The sequence below is a fragment of the Diachasmimorpha longicaudata genome, chromosome 12 (assembly GCF_034640455.1).
Source record: "Diachasmimorpha longicaudata isolate KC_UGA_2023 chromosome 12, iyDiaLong2, whole genome shotgun sequence".
Classification (NCBI taxonomy): Eukaryota; Metazoa; Arthropoda; class Insecta; order Hymenoptera; family Braconidae; genus Diachasmimorpha; species Diachasmimorpha longicaudata.
The window spans coordinates 6,682,584-6,697,524 of NC_087236.1; the positions used below are offsets into that span (position 1 = coordinate 6,682,584).

Consider the following 14,941-nt stretch of genomic DNA (forward strand, 5'->3'; position numbering starts at 1 on the left):
TTTAAAAAAGTAATTTACCTGGAAATTTTCCCATTATTCATCCGGGGAAAAACATTGCGGATTCAGCATGCGGAAATTCACAGCTATTTTATCATATCCAAAGGCCAAACTACATATTTATGAAGGTTCATTCTTTCGCTTTTTTCAGTTAAGTGTGAGCGTTAAAAATTTCTCAGAGACTTATCTTCTTTGCAGCGTTTATGACAAATATGAGAAACCCGTAACGGTCAACAAAGGAATAAATCACCCACGTACATATCGTTAACTGTCGACACGACTCATCTAACTACCGGTATTTTTTCTTTTTCGATTGTGAGGAATAGTTCGTTATGCCTAAAAAGCATTGTCGATGGAAATAGTGAAATTTTCGTGTTCAAGGATATATTTACTTAAATTCAATTTAAAAAATGCAATTTTATGGAAACAACGATTTCACAGCTCGTCCACATTTTTCTATTTCTTTTTAATCGACCGCGGCATTATTAATCCCCATATTTGAAGAGTTTTGGAATTTCTTATCACAGATACGCCGAGTTATCTCAAATGTGAAATGGATTTACACCTCACTTCACATGATAGCCCGATTTAAAATTGTCTCCACGTGTGTCAAACTTCAGTGGAATGCTTCTTCGTCTTGAAAACAGAGATAAAGAGCGTGTCCTCCTAATGAACTGGATAACGCTGTTGTAAACTGATAGAAGGAAATAATTTTATTGATGTGTTTTTTAACTTAAAATACGATTATATAACTTGATAACGGTCCCTTAAATGAGATGCCATGATAAACTCCACTTATTGTTTTCTGAGGTGCATTTAAAAATTTAAAAAAATGGTCCAATTCATTTCAACAACTGATAGTTGAAAATTAAGAATCGAATAATTTAATAGATGTCTTGTTGCTCGATTATTCGAAAGGTATCACCTGGGCCTATACACGAACAAGTCTCGATCTTTGATACCGACGAGCCAGTTAACATCGCGCATTCCTCGTTCAAGTCAATGAATAATGTTAACATTTCATAACATTCGATGACATCATTTTGAAATTGGAAATGTGGAGCCATTGTGGAATTGGCTAGGCCACTATAATTAACCAGTCACGGGTGGTAGCTGTGAGTTTTTCACTACCAGATGTTCCACCATCATTTAGGAACATATATTGAACCGAATTGAATAAGAAATTACGGTTCGTTTATCCAATACTCTTTGATGGCTATCAGAATCGCAGTAATCAATGCCATTCTCAAGGATTTGTTGGTCATAAGAAGATTACCTTCATTTATTATCCATTTACGGAATCTGAGCGACTCCGTAAGGATTTAGATATCTTTATTGTGCTGTAAAAAACGTTTTATTTTTTTAATTAATTTGGCCGGCAGTGGAATTTCATTTTTCAATTGTCAATTAATCAACCAAATAGACGTAAATAACTCAGGGATTTTATTACTGATAAATTCCTTTTTCTGAACGCGGAATATTGCCGCAGGCCGCGACGAAATAAATAATTAACTAATATCTCATCACCAGGCAATCGATTCTACCTGATTGTCATCCAATGCATAATTTAATTGCTCATGCACCTCCAGAATCGGAGAGTCAACGAATAAAATAGAAAATGCAGACTTGAGGAGATGGAAAATCATTTTAAAAAATTAATAAAAAGTCACTGACATCTCCAACAACTGAAAAACAACCCATTGCAACCCCTGTCATTTAATATCGATATCGAACTCTCCATTTGAATCTGTAAAGTTCAAGTGAATTTGAGAGAATGTAAAATCCCAAGACGGGAGAGAACTGCTCTCACGAACCCTAGGTGGGAGTGTCAGGGTGAACCAATGCCATTTCGTCCTGAGTCTTTATCGTTCCACGGAACGGGGGAATTCCCTGGGACGGTTAATACCGCGAGCCACTTCGCGGCCAACTGTCTATTCTTTTCGCGCGTCTCGACATAGTGTCAGAAGAGACTTGGCGCGCCGGTAGTCGGTACCGCGGGTGATTTTGCGTGGCAGCTAGTGGAGTTTTTTTTTTTCCAAATTTATTGTGTACATATTTCTGAACCGGTGAGTGACGTTATTGTGTACTATTCATGCTTTACTTGTTTTTATATTATCAGTTGGTTTATTGTTCAATCGCCTGTTTATGATATGTGGTAGTCATGCATGACTACACCACATTCTCCCCAGTCGGATTTTTTCAATAGAGAAATAGGATTTAGTAATTATAATTAAGAACTCCCTGAAATACTACTGTAAATAATAGGGTCGATAGGGAGTCATGAGTTCAGTCTTTTCGCCGTTTTCTTCCCAAGTTGTGCAATTGCATTTGATCATTGGAAGATTGTCAATTAGACACATGCAGTAGGAATGTCAGAAGGTGATAGGAAAAACATCGTATTGAGTGAGTCATGGCTGAACGAAATAGGAATCCGCGGGAAATATTATACGCTTGGATGAGAACTGATATCCGCATCACGGCCTCCAAATATTATTCTTCCGCTGCTTTACAAATTGCATAAAAAGAAGTGAAGTGGGATACGCTCCTATATCTGTTACAAAATTTACCATTTCATCGCAGATTCAGCGTTTCAACGACGTCTCACGGAATGTTATTATCAAGAGCGCATAAAAACTCGTGTTGAATTTGCGCGCTGAAGACCGACACTTGGTATATTTGTGGTAATGACTTTCCGTTAAAACACGATATACGTCATTGCGAATGTTAATGTGTGTGGCTACTCATTATAGACCTTTGAGGTGAAGAAAATTGATCTGATGAATATATAATTTTTATATGTAAAAAATTTTCACTTTCTGGAACCGATGGAGAACGTCGAACTCTTTATTCAGGTATTCAAATGCTGCTCTTTCTTAGTACAGCAATTATTTGGTAGGGATTTGTGACGTTCTGAGGAGACGGTACTGGAAAGGGACTATTTACGATGGGTTGTAGGTCTCACTCGGGGTGGTTTAATCCTAAATGTGCGCCCAAATTTTGACGAGGGACTGGGGCCTCTCGGGGTATAAAATTTTATTTTCTTTCTGTTCCTCCCAAGAGGATTTTCCCAGGTCATAATAGACAGTCTCTGGGTATCTCTTCTTGGGAATAGACGCGTCTTCCTGAATCAAGTAATCGGAATTTTTTTATTATTTCACTGTTTCGAATATTTATTTAGTCGCGTGCTATACATTTTAATGGAGTCCAATCAAAAAACATTTTTTTTCTGACGGAAATTGACAGAATCCAGAGGCCAGACAGTGAGGAACTGAGCAGGTACGTCGGTATAGTTTATTTATTCGGAATGCGGAGAAGGAAGTGAAGAAAAAATAATTTTGAAAGAAAAATCGCTTGGAATGTCATCCGGACATTGTCACGTCAGAAATAAAATTGTTGCCTTTAATTGTCACGGTAGCCTTCCATATGGAATAAGGATAAAAATAGCGAGAATTCTCGCATCCCAAGAATTGTGAGACGAATTTAATTAGTATTGAAATAATCACAATTCCGGGAATCACAGAATGATGTGCGTCGTCTCAGGTTTTTGATGTATTCGGTGACATCAGCGGTTGCCAGACTTGAAAAATACTTACCAGAGTCAAATTGACAGCGATAAGTGATCCTCCAATTCAACCAGCTCCTCAGTATACGACAAATCGACGAGGTGCGTTTAATATTTGGAAATTATTCGCGTATTTAAAGTGCGCCCAGGGATGAGCTCTCTTTCATGAATGGAATAGTCGGTAATGCGTGGCATTTTATCAACATTGACATATCAATCATCACCCGAAAGATGGCGGCAATATTTATAGAGCATTTGATTTTGTAAAAATCATTAGCGCCTCCGTGAGAATGTGTGTGAATGGGAATACAGAGAAGCAATACAGCTCGGAAAGACGTCATTATTATTCCCACCTCCCATGGGTTTTTTTTATCACTCACGTGAATATTAGAAAAACAACTATTATTCTTGTTGAGGTTGAGGCAGTCTCTGGTGCTTTTTTCCGTACCGGGAAAGAGGAATCGTTCCATTTTATTCGGAATTTGGCAACTCTTCTCCACTCTACGGCCCATATTTACCTGGGAACCGGCAATTTGGCCGATATTTGTCGTAATGGGTTCCCCATAATTTCGAAGCCATTCATTTCACGAATCCAATGGAATCCAAGCGTTGAATTCTTCCATAATGAGTTAGAATTGTTCTCGTTATCTTCTTATCAGAATGACATTACGCCCATGAAAGCAAGAGAAGCATAATGGGAAATATTCACTGGGAGAATTCGTCCAATACGGGAACATCGTAAGGGAATGTAAGGGATCGCCTTGAAGTAAAAATGCAGTAATTACGTCTGTCAGACGTGGGCCTCCCCCTCGTATCCTAGCGCGTGTGTACTTTCACTGCATTACAGATGGTGTTCAGCATTCGTGACCAAGTCACCGAGGGAGCAACACCAGTGATGTGATCGGTTAATCAAGTGTTACACTCGTACAAGAACTAGTGCCGATACTGTTGTGATAAATTTCAAGTAATTTAAAACTCAAGTAATGTAAACAGAGCCGAATCAATGGAGATTTTGCGTCTTGGATTTTTCGATTGTGATGTGCCTTACACCCTCTCACAATGTAACAATCCGCAACACTTGTTATCGGCTGCGTAGCGATCGATTAGAAAGATCTCAATACGATACCGGTATATATATCTGACCATGTCAATGTTCAAGTCAGTTAATACCTTACACTAGGTACAGATTCTTCTGGACTCTCGGTTGTGTGCAGTACCTATGAGATACCATATACCTGCCATTCATCACGCCAAGGACGACGGCATTGATCAGAAGAGGGATCCCAGTAGAGTCAAGAATTTACAGTGTATGTTGGACACGTCGTTATCATTGTTTAAATTGAACGGTTGAATTTCACTTTTAATATTTCTCACATCAGTCACACCGGACGCATGCATTTACTGCCCACATTTATTTTTGCCAGTAATTGGGATACTTCGAGGGCAATTTTCTCTGTCCTATTGGTTAATTTTCCGGTGAAAAATATGCTTCTCCTTTGGAAGAGCCTTTCGGCCCCCGATCGTTATCGGCTCATCTCGATTTCCCTAGCACGCGCAGTGATAGCAATTTTATTGTGAAATTAAATAGAATAGCTTTGAAAATTCCACAGCCAAGTTGACGAAATAATTTTTCCAGTAATTCGAAAAAATTTCTTAATGAATTTGCCGTCAACTTTATTTCTGAATAACCGTAATCTATCATTTTGGAGTGCCTCGAGGGCCACGACATAAGACCATAGCTATAAATGCCTTTAAATTACACATTCATTAGTAAATATTTAACTGAACCTCCGAGAAGAGGTATAACAATTTATTACAGTGAGTGAAAATATTCAAAATATTTCAACAAATTAAATAACTATTATTCACCCCTATTTTCATTCCCTCATTTTTTATTTATAACTTGAACGTTAATTTGATAAATATACCACCTCTTGAAATAAACTGATCGATGGCTGTGCCATAGGTCATTTCATTAATTAACATTCTCCCCTCAACCCAAGCGATTCAATCCCGAGGGAAGCTGTGACAAATAATTAATGGAAAAATTATTTCTAGAAATACTCTAGTTTGCATATCCTGTCCAGTCCACTCATTCACTGTGGAAAATGGAGAGTAATGAATTCACAGAAATTGTGACATGATCGAGCCCATTCAGCCCTCTCACGTCAATCCCCTCAGCGAGCATTGCACTTACGTTAATGCACTCCACCGATTATTACAGAAAATTTATTCAATCCACGCCTCCATGACTTAATCAGATATAAAGTCTGATTATGCTGTCCACGGTGTAGGCAATTTTCATCGGAATCGCAATGTTATATCGGTTTGAAATTTAAATAAGCGGTTTTTAAGTTATTTTCTATTTTTTTCCTCTACCGCAATCTTCACTCGTATAATTGAAAATTTCTGGATACGTCCTCCGATATTTTTCCATCCTGTCGGTTTACGGTCAATAAATACCTGGAGCATTAAATTTAACGACGAGACTTATAGACATGTCCATTATACCGGCGCAATTACTCTCCTAGGGAGGGTAAAAAGTTGAAGTGTCCGGATATAATGGCAAAAACTAGCTGTGTCTACTCTCCAATGTTGACTAGGCAGTGCCAGTCTCAGGACATTGTGTCGCTTTCGTTAATTTCCTGACCACTGATTCCCCAGTGAATTTAGCACATGACATTCACCTCAAGTCGGCAACAGCAATGATTCAAGAATAAGTAATCAAGCATCAACGATCGCTAGTGATGATTCGAATTGTGTAATGATACCGGTTAATTTTGATGCTGAAAAAATTCATCATGTGATTATCTCGAATGATAAACGCAAAATATATCAGATTATTGAGTCAAGGATGTTCAGTCTATCTTGTGGAGCCAATTCCTTGCCTGAATTGTTACTTCATTACGAGAAGTTGAAGTCGGATTACGTGTATTTATCATTCAATTTTATTTGCAGAGACTCTAAGAAAAAAAATGGCCCTCCACGAAGATCATACCCGAGACCTTCTCCTGGGAAGTATATCACCAAATGTCAACATCACCAATAAGGATAATGACGCAACTGCTGTTCTCACAGCAAAAGCTGTGACCATGGTAGTTTTATGCACTGTCAGCATATGTGTGGGACTCATTCCAATCCAAATCAGCAGGTGTCTAAAATGGTCATCCTCGGAAGCTATGACGAATCCTAAGTAATACTTCTCACTACTATTTACGTCATTTGGAAATCCCAACTTTTTTTATTTCCCTGAGAAAGCCCATCTTGCATGGCTTTTTCTCTGACTGAATATAATAATAAATTCGTGAACTTTCAGATCCTTCAAAATAGTTGGAATGCTCTTGGCATTTGGTGGAGGTGTTTTATTCTCAACGACATTTCTCCACATGTTACCAGAAGTGGAGGAGCACGTAGGTGAACTCATTGCCAATGGCAGCTTACCTACTGTCAACCTTCCACTCGCACAAATCTTCGTATGCACTGGGTAATTATTCGCAAGACAAAGTCCATTAAATTATAAAAAACATTACAACAATCAATTCATGTCCATTGCAGATTTTTCATTATGTATTTGGTAGAGGAGATAGTTCATACGCGACTTCGTCGTCAAGAGAAAAAATGTGCCAAACAGATGGATACGGACGTCAACCAAAGTACAAACGAATTAGTCGAAAATGGCCCGATCAGTTACTCGACGAATGGTCACTCGCCCAAGTGAGTTATAACGATTTATAACAAGAGTTCTTTCAACCGTCCGTTGTGACGTAATTCATTCAATTGAATTACTGTCAATTATTCATATGGAGATCCTCTGATTTTTCCAGCTATGGTCACGGTCACAGCCATCTTCCGACAGCTGTACTTGATGACAAGTCAAATTTCGTGTTGACATCCCTCAGAGGTCTGTTGATCGTCCTGGGCCTCTCAGTTCATGAGCTCTTCGAAGGTCTTGCCATTGGTCTCGAGGGATCCGCTAATTACGTCTGGTAATATTTGCCAGCAAGCGAAATATTTTTTTCACTTATTCCTACCCGCCGATAATGATCAATGAATTAATTAAATTGTAATCAGGTATATGTTCGCTGCGGTAGCTGTCCACAAATTCGTCATAGCTTTCTGCATCGGTGTGGAGCTAATAGCATCGAAAACAAATCGCTGGCTCAGCATCGCTTACGTCTGTACATTCGCCGTTGTATCGCCATTGGGCATTGGGATAGGAATGCTCCTCACTGGAGGCGAACAAACAGTCGCCAGTGGACCTCTTCCGGTTATTCTACAGGTACGTCGTCCTTTACTATTATTTATTTAACTGCCAGCGCATAATAATACATATAAATATGAGTCATTGCAAATAATATGCGCCGCAATAAAATGATCTCTCTGTATTCTAGGGAATCGCCACTGGAACACTCCTGTACGTGGTTTTCTTTGAGATTCTCCAACATCATCGTGATGGCATCCATCAGTACCTGTCAATTCTCTTTGGCTTTATCGTAATGTTTGGCCTTCAAATCGCAAGTACGTATTTAAAATACTCTAAGTTGAATGCCATTCCGCTGATGAACGATCAGATATTCTGCTGCTCAGACTTTCGAGACCAAGATAATCATGAATTTTCGAAAGGTTGAGAAGTCGATTTTTTTTTACCGAAAACTTTCACCAATCTCTTAAATTTCCTTCGTTTGGGTGAACAATCACTTCACATTTATATGGATAGAATGTCAATGCTGTAACTCACTTCTCGCTTTCATCTTTCGACCTCTTCAATGTTTACCACTGAAGCCGTAATTTGTTGTCTACATAAGTGCTACGTAATATGTAATACTTCATGTATTTTGTCTCGAGACATGAAGTAAGGATGTGTTACGGTGCGAATGATTCACGTTAGACTTGATAAGCAGCGATGCAACAATAAATCTCGGACGTGAGAATTGTTCTGTCAATATTGAGAGAATGGACAAAACCATCGGTGAATGACCATCAGATACAAACCTTCGGAGGAATCGTTATCATTCGTTTATTTTGCTTTCCCCAATGCTTAGAAAAATATTAGAGAGTCACTCTTCACAGGACGTGGCCCTAATGAGTCATAATTAATCCTAGAGACGTCAATTATGTCGAGAAAAAAAATTTGCCAATGACCTGTCCCAGGAGTCAATTGATTTACTCCACCGGTAGCTCTCCTAACATGAGGTGCATTGATAAAAAATCATCTGAATAAAGTAATTCGGAGAATTATTATCGAACTGTCCAGTCATTTTATCTCTATGCAAATAAGAGATATTTTTTCTGAGGTATTCCTCACACATGACTCAAGGATTTTTATCAATAACTCAGAGCCCGGTCTTAGATAATTTGACCAATGTGCATGTCGACCGCTGGCGCATCTACGTCAAAAGCCAAGTTGTCCTATCTAGCTCGCGTGGGTGAGAGAGGTACGAAAAGGGGATATTGAGGAAGGGGAGAAGGGAACTCGCGATTAGCCGCATAGATGTAAAGTCACGTGGAAGTGGCGTTTAGTGTGTGGTGTAGAGTGTGGAATCGTGGAGTTGATGGTGGAGCGGGAGGTAAGACGGTGGGCGAGGGGATAGAACAACTACCCGAAGGCCCCCCGTTCGAGGAGTATCCCGTTCGTTGTGCCGCGAGGACGTCAATTTTTTTTGACTCGTCAGCTCTCCCATATCTTCAACGTGATTTTCACTTTTCATCTCTCGTCTCCGTATGGAACAGACCTGTCAATTGCTGGGATTCTAAATGAAGAGATTCTTGTCCAGGGAATGGACTGCACTGACAAGCTGCTAAAAATTATCGACACGTGTGGAGAGATTTTTTTAAAACAATTATGAAGATGGAATGGTGGTGGCATTGACTGGCTTGACATTGTGCAGTTAATTCGTCAGTTACATTGGAGGCAGGAAGAGGATTCACTGGTGTGTCATGAGAGAACTCTAATCAACAGAACCCAGTGACAAATGGTACACGAATTTTCTAGGAAGAGAGACTGTGATCCTCAATGAATAGTTGACATTGAAAAATGTGAAGTAGTGAGAGAAAATAAAATTGAACAATTGGCATTTGGAGTGTCGTCAGGATCACGTGAAAGTCTCCAAACGATAGCAAACAATCCCGCTGGTAACTGATACATTGTTTCTTCAACTTTGGTTACTGCAACAATTAACACTCGAATGATTTACGAGTGGACATCGTTCGGGTCTATTGGACACCGATAGCACTATCTCTTACAACAGCAAAGTTGAAGAATGAACACAACTGAAGGGTGACAATAGACAGTCAATAAGTCAACGTCTCAGTGCAGTGAAATCAGGGAGATATGGAGAATTCCGAGTCATTGATACTGGCGAATCAAACGGCCCAGTCGTTGTTGCTAGTTAAAATTGGGGCAATGTTTATTTTGGGACTGGGCTCGTTGGGATCGGGAATGCTACCACTTGCTGTTGGTCATTGTAGACTGAAGAGGAGAGAGAAGTGCGGATTATCCAGTACGTCGAGCACATCGACTAACGCCTCATCGACAGTTGACACTTCTGCTCAAGTACGCTTAGCATTGTTCAAATTATTGATCCAGAGTTTCTTCAGTTGTTCGATGAGAGTAGCATAAACATATGGCATTTAACAGATCAATCTTTGATGATAAAATATTCCTCGAATAAGAGCTAGTCTTCAGTGAGGAATTACATTTTAGAGAAAAAACATCCCAAGCATTTAGTTCCGTTAGAATATTGTTGATAAACTCCACAAAATAATCTCAATTCTATTGATGCTCAGTATCTAATCTCTAAGGTTGAAATTGATTAAAAAAATGAAGGAAAAATAGACGTGTACTGGAAGAAACTCTTGGTCTTGAAATTGATAACCCGTTGATTTATCAGAAACAAATACATCAGCTCCCTACAAATAAATATTTCTAATCAAATTCAGGGTTTGCTGACCTCCTTACTCCTCTGTTTCGGTGGAGGTGTCCTACTGTTCACGACATTTCTCCATCTGGCCCCGGAGGTCCGCCAGAGTGTCGAGCGTCACCAGTTGAATGGTCAACTCTACACTATCGGCACCCTCAGCATGGCTGAATTGCTCTTCTGCATCGGTTTTTTCCTCGTTTATCTCGTGGAAGAAACGGTCCACGTTACATTGACAAAAAAATCCGAAAGATCGGAGGATCTTCTTTATAGAACTGTATCAATACGCAGATGCTGTAACAAACAATTACCGACACCTGTCTCCATAACTACCATGTCCACTGCAGGCGACAAATCATGTTCCTCGTCGTGGGAGGTCAATGTCACTTGCAGACACGATGACATAGAGAGGAGAGATCTGAGTGGGCTCCCGGAATTAAAAAATCACCGGAGACGAAGCTGTAAAAATGAACAAATATTGCCGGTTGTCTTTATTCCGCCATCAGCGGATCCTGCAACTGATGCTGGCCGCGAGGAAGATCGCTTCGTGACGCCTCAGAGTACTCCGTTACGTACCGAAAAAATTCCTCACGAAGTCCATCACCACACGGACACCTCGGCTCGAGGATTGCTGACAGTCGTTGCGTTATCCTTTCACGCGGTTTTCGAGGGCCTTGCGGTTGGTCTGGAACCGGCCGTCACCTCAGTTCTCTACCTCACAGCAGCCATCGCCACGCACAAACTCGTCATTGCTTTCTGCGTTGGCATGGAGCTCTACGTCGCCGGGGCATCCAGGAAAACCATCTTCGGGTATCTCTCAGTTCTGTCCATAGTGACGCCCCTGGGGATCATCATCGGAGTTGCCCTGGGATATTTTAAGAATGATAGCGATAATCTTGGCCCTATCCCTACGATACTCCAGGGCATGGCGGCTGGAACACTTCTTTACGTCGTATTCTTCGAAGTTCTCGCGAGAGAGCGGGCTAATGATAAGAGCGGACTGCTGCAGTTGCTCGCGATAATCATAGGATTTATGCTCATGCTCGGACTTCAATTACTTAGTGAGTTTTTAGGGAGACAATCGATTCAAATATTTCAGGAAAAATTTTACAAGGCCGGAAAATTCTAATCATCGATTGAATTGATTGGATATGCAATGAATTTTTTACGATCGCGTCATGTCTTCGTAATAACGAGTTCTCGCGTTTTTCTGCCGATATATTGAGCGCGAATACGTAACTAACGCCATTTGGAGCAAATCGATCAGCCCCACTTCCAGCACAGGTAGAGAAGAAATAAAAAATAGTTGAATCTTCCACTCAAGGTGGCTAGAAACTTTTCTCAGGGTCATGTCTGATCCTGCTAAAAAGTCACGGTCACACGTGCATCGCGTGCGCCCAAATCATTCACTATTGATTATACAGCAGAAGTGATCGCAACATATATCTGAATGAAGCACTGAATTTTATTGTAGCCCAAATTAATATATTGTAATTAATTATGTATTTACAATCATCCGGATAATTGCGATATTTGTTCATTCGCTAAGAATTCTTAGTCATGATGAGGCTGTGATATTAACGTGGAGTATGATTCTCCGATTATCTGCTACTCTGTTACGAGCTATTGATTCAACAACCAGCCAGAATACCCCTCAATATCATGAACGAAGACAGACAATTACCCTGGTGCATGTAGAGGTGCTTTGATAACCGTTTGTTTCCCGGAGAAGAAATCGTTTTGGGAGAGAATGTCGAGTGATTTCTACAATTTCCAGATCAACTCATTTTCTCCACAAAAAATACAAAATTGGCTCGTAGCTGCTTCGTTTTATCACGCCAACATTTGTTTAATAAATTCCCCGCAGAGATAACGTCGACTCGAGTTGTAAAATAAATTAAGTATAGTCGTGCAGTGGCCACGCACATGAAAAATGTGATTATAATCGCATCGTTGCTTTCTCTGCCAGTGGCATTGAATGCAGCCCCGAGGTCAATGGACCGATCGACTCATCGACCGACTTTCAATCAGCTTTCTTACCCACCTATGACCAATTCTAAATGAGATTCCTAACACCTCTCTTCTAGGGCTTTCCTCGGGAAAAAGTAGAGCTCAATTCCTAGAATTTCATTTACGAACTTGAGACATTGAGTGCTCGTGGTCAATATGCAGCTACTTATTTATTGTTTATTTGTTCTATTTCAGCATCTCACGCGCATTCGCACAGCCATGGCCACGGACACTCGCATGAGCATTCTCACGAGGGTGAGGAGGGGCTAGAACATCATCACGATCATCACGATCATGACGAGGGAGAGCACACACATGCCATCGCTGATACAATCGACAGATTATCTTCGACAGTCGCGGAAGCTGTGACTAAAGCTATCATGACTTCAAAAACTGACTCATGAGTTCGCAACAGAACATTTCATTGGTGAAGTTAAAATAAAATGAGTCAGTCCTGAAGAGTATTTTTTTTTTATGAGGATCTAGGACAACAAAAATGCCCAACTTTCGAGAGTTTAGAAATACTCATGACAAACTCATGATTTGACTCGCCTCATTTTATCTCTTCCATCACTGACTTGACAATGTTCCACGAATTTTAAATACTTCAGGGAACTCGTGAAGTGTTTACCGACAGGCATTAGTTCCTGGTTACGAGACAAAGGGTAATTTTTCACAAGAAAATAACTGTTAAAATTCTGTATAGATTGTTATCGTCCTTCTAGGCCGCTGAGGATCACTTGTGACACAGTTCACTGCATTTATAGATTTTAATTGACTCATTTCACGTTCATTGTGATAATGATCCTCTCTCAGAGGATGTTGATTCATTGGCTCCGAGGAATTAATCATAAGGACAGAAATATTTTTGTAATAGAACGATGTTTGAGGTGTATGAATTAGACTGACGATACTAAGAAACACATGCCTGGAGAAACGGTCCCTGGGCTGTGATCTATTGTACATAATCCATCAGTTGAAATATTTTTCTTCCATCGTTGGTATATAACTCAGAATATTATTCATGAATACTTCGGTATATTATTTATACTTCAGCTATTCGTTAGGGTAATTTTATTTTATTTACGCCATCTTCCGCTCTATGAAGAATCTGAATGACAGACGACCAACAAGAAAATCTAGATTTATTATCATAATTATCCTAACGGATGAACATTTAATTCAACTTCCAACCCAATCGATCGAAGGAAATCGATCAATTCAATTGTTTTAAACGCGGAAAAGTACAAATTGCCAGTAGGAATGAAAATAAAAAAACAATTGTACACAACAATAAAGAATTTTATTATCATAGTTCATAATAAGTATGCTGTTGTTAATTTTTCATCTCATAAGCACCTATGGTAATCCTTTGAGATTATTACTTCTTAACAACCTGACTATCCACGAATTCAAGATAGCTATGACCAATTTTGATAGCAGCCAAGCCAGTGCCCAGACCAGCTATTGTGGACACTGTTGCATTAGGTGGGATGATTGAGCGTAGTACTGCCCAGACCAGGACAGAGCCAAAGCTCAGGAGAAGTGCTCCAGTTATACTAAAAGCATTTAACGTTGAGTCAGTAGAAGAGAGTAAAATATTTTTTTTAATTTCTTCTAAGCCCCTGAGCTTTATTTCAATAGAAATAAATTTTTTAGTCTTTGTTCCATCAAATAAAAATTAACTTCATGGGTATGACAACTTACACAAAAGCAAGTCAATAAATCAGGTAAAGGGGCCAATAATATCTACCTATAAGTAATCCTGACCGCTGTGGGGGCAGCTTTCATGTGTTCCCTTGTATAAAGATAGGAGGTTGTCCCCACTAGAGCACCCCCCAGTAAAAAGTTCGTGATGTCCACCTTGGGGAACACTCTGCAAAAAATCCCAACATATAGGTTATGAAACGCTAGAAAAATTGAAGTCAATAGCACGATTGCGTAATACCGAATCTCATGCGGTGACTTTCAATCATCAAGTGATGATTTAAAAGCGCTACTCATCAATAAACTTTACCTCATAATTAAATTAGGATTCATGACATTGACAGAGAGTCCCATGTAGGCCCCAACACCGAGGGAAGGTGCGTAGAATTTTGCTAAACTGCATTTTGTGATTGGACGAAGTCCAAATTTGCCAAGAACGTTGCTGGTGGGTGAATCTCCAGAACCAGCCATTTCTGTATGTTATATCGAAGTACCCACTAATTTAATGACTCTATATTATCCAAAGAAAATGTCGACAGCTCTATTAATGAATGGATAAACCTCAATCGATACTTGTGAAAAAAATTGCTAAATTGATAATTACTTGAGTGATGATGAAATTGGAATGAGCTGGTGATGAGTCCTGACTGGATTTCACTGGTTGCGGAACGAAGATTGAAGAATGGAGAAGAGCATGAACTCATAAACGAGCATAAATTTTATACGGAGTTGGGAGATGGTGGCGCTG

The 14,941-nt window shown here is 39.7% G+C and overlaps 2 protein-coding genes across 5 annotated transcripts; one reads left to right on the forward strand and one right to left on the reverse strand.

Moving 5' to 3' along the window:
* Positions 1-1,904: 1,904 nt before the first annotated feature.
* LOC135167932 (zinc transporter ZIP3-like) lies at positions 1,905-13,811 on the forward strand. Of its 4 annotated transcripts, none has more exons than XM_064131663.1 (8): positions 1,905-2,063; positions 6,518-6,752; positions 6,876-7,043; positions 7,115-7,273; positions 7,384-7,545; positions 7,631-7,838; positions 7,951-8,077; positions 12,682-13,811. In XM_064131663.1, exons 2-8 carry the CDS (start codon positions 6,535-6,537, stop codon positions 12,888-12,890), a joined length of 1,251 nt encoding a protein of 416 aa, XP_063987733.1. In that variant the 5' UTR covers positions 1,905-2,063; positions 6,518-6,534; the 3' UTR covers positions 12,891-13,811. The 4 variants fall into 4 exon arrangements, with proteins under 4 accessions (XP_063987733.1, XP_063987735.1, XP_063987734.1 ...); XM_064131665.1 differs by lacking the exon at positions 1,905-2,063 and adding an exon at positions 2,983-3,273; XM_064131664.1 differs by lacking the exon at positions 1,905-2,063 and adding an exon at positions 4,425-4,866.
* LOC135167941 (uncharacterized) lies at positions 13,768-14,937 on the reverse strand. The gene is made up of 4 exons (XM_064131675.1): positions 14,798-14,937; positions 14,504-14,666; positions 14,240-14,362; positions 13,768-14,045 (listed from the first exon to the last, which is right to left on the reverse strand). The coding sequence occupies exons 1-4, from the start codon at positions 14,895-14,897 to the stop codon at positions 13,868-13,870; spliced, it is 564 nt and encodes a 187-aa protein (XP_063987745.1). The 5' UTR covers positions 14,898-14,937; the 3' UTR covers positions 13,768-13,867.
* Positions 14,938-14,941: the final 4 nt, after the last annotated feature.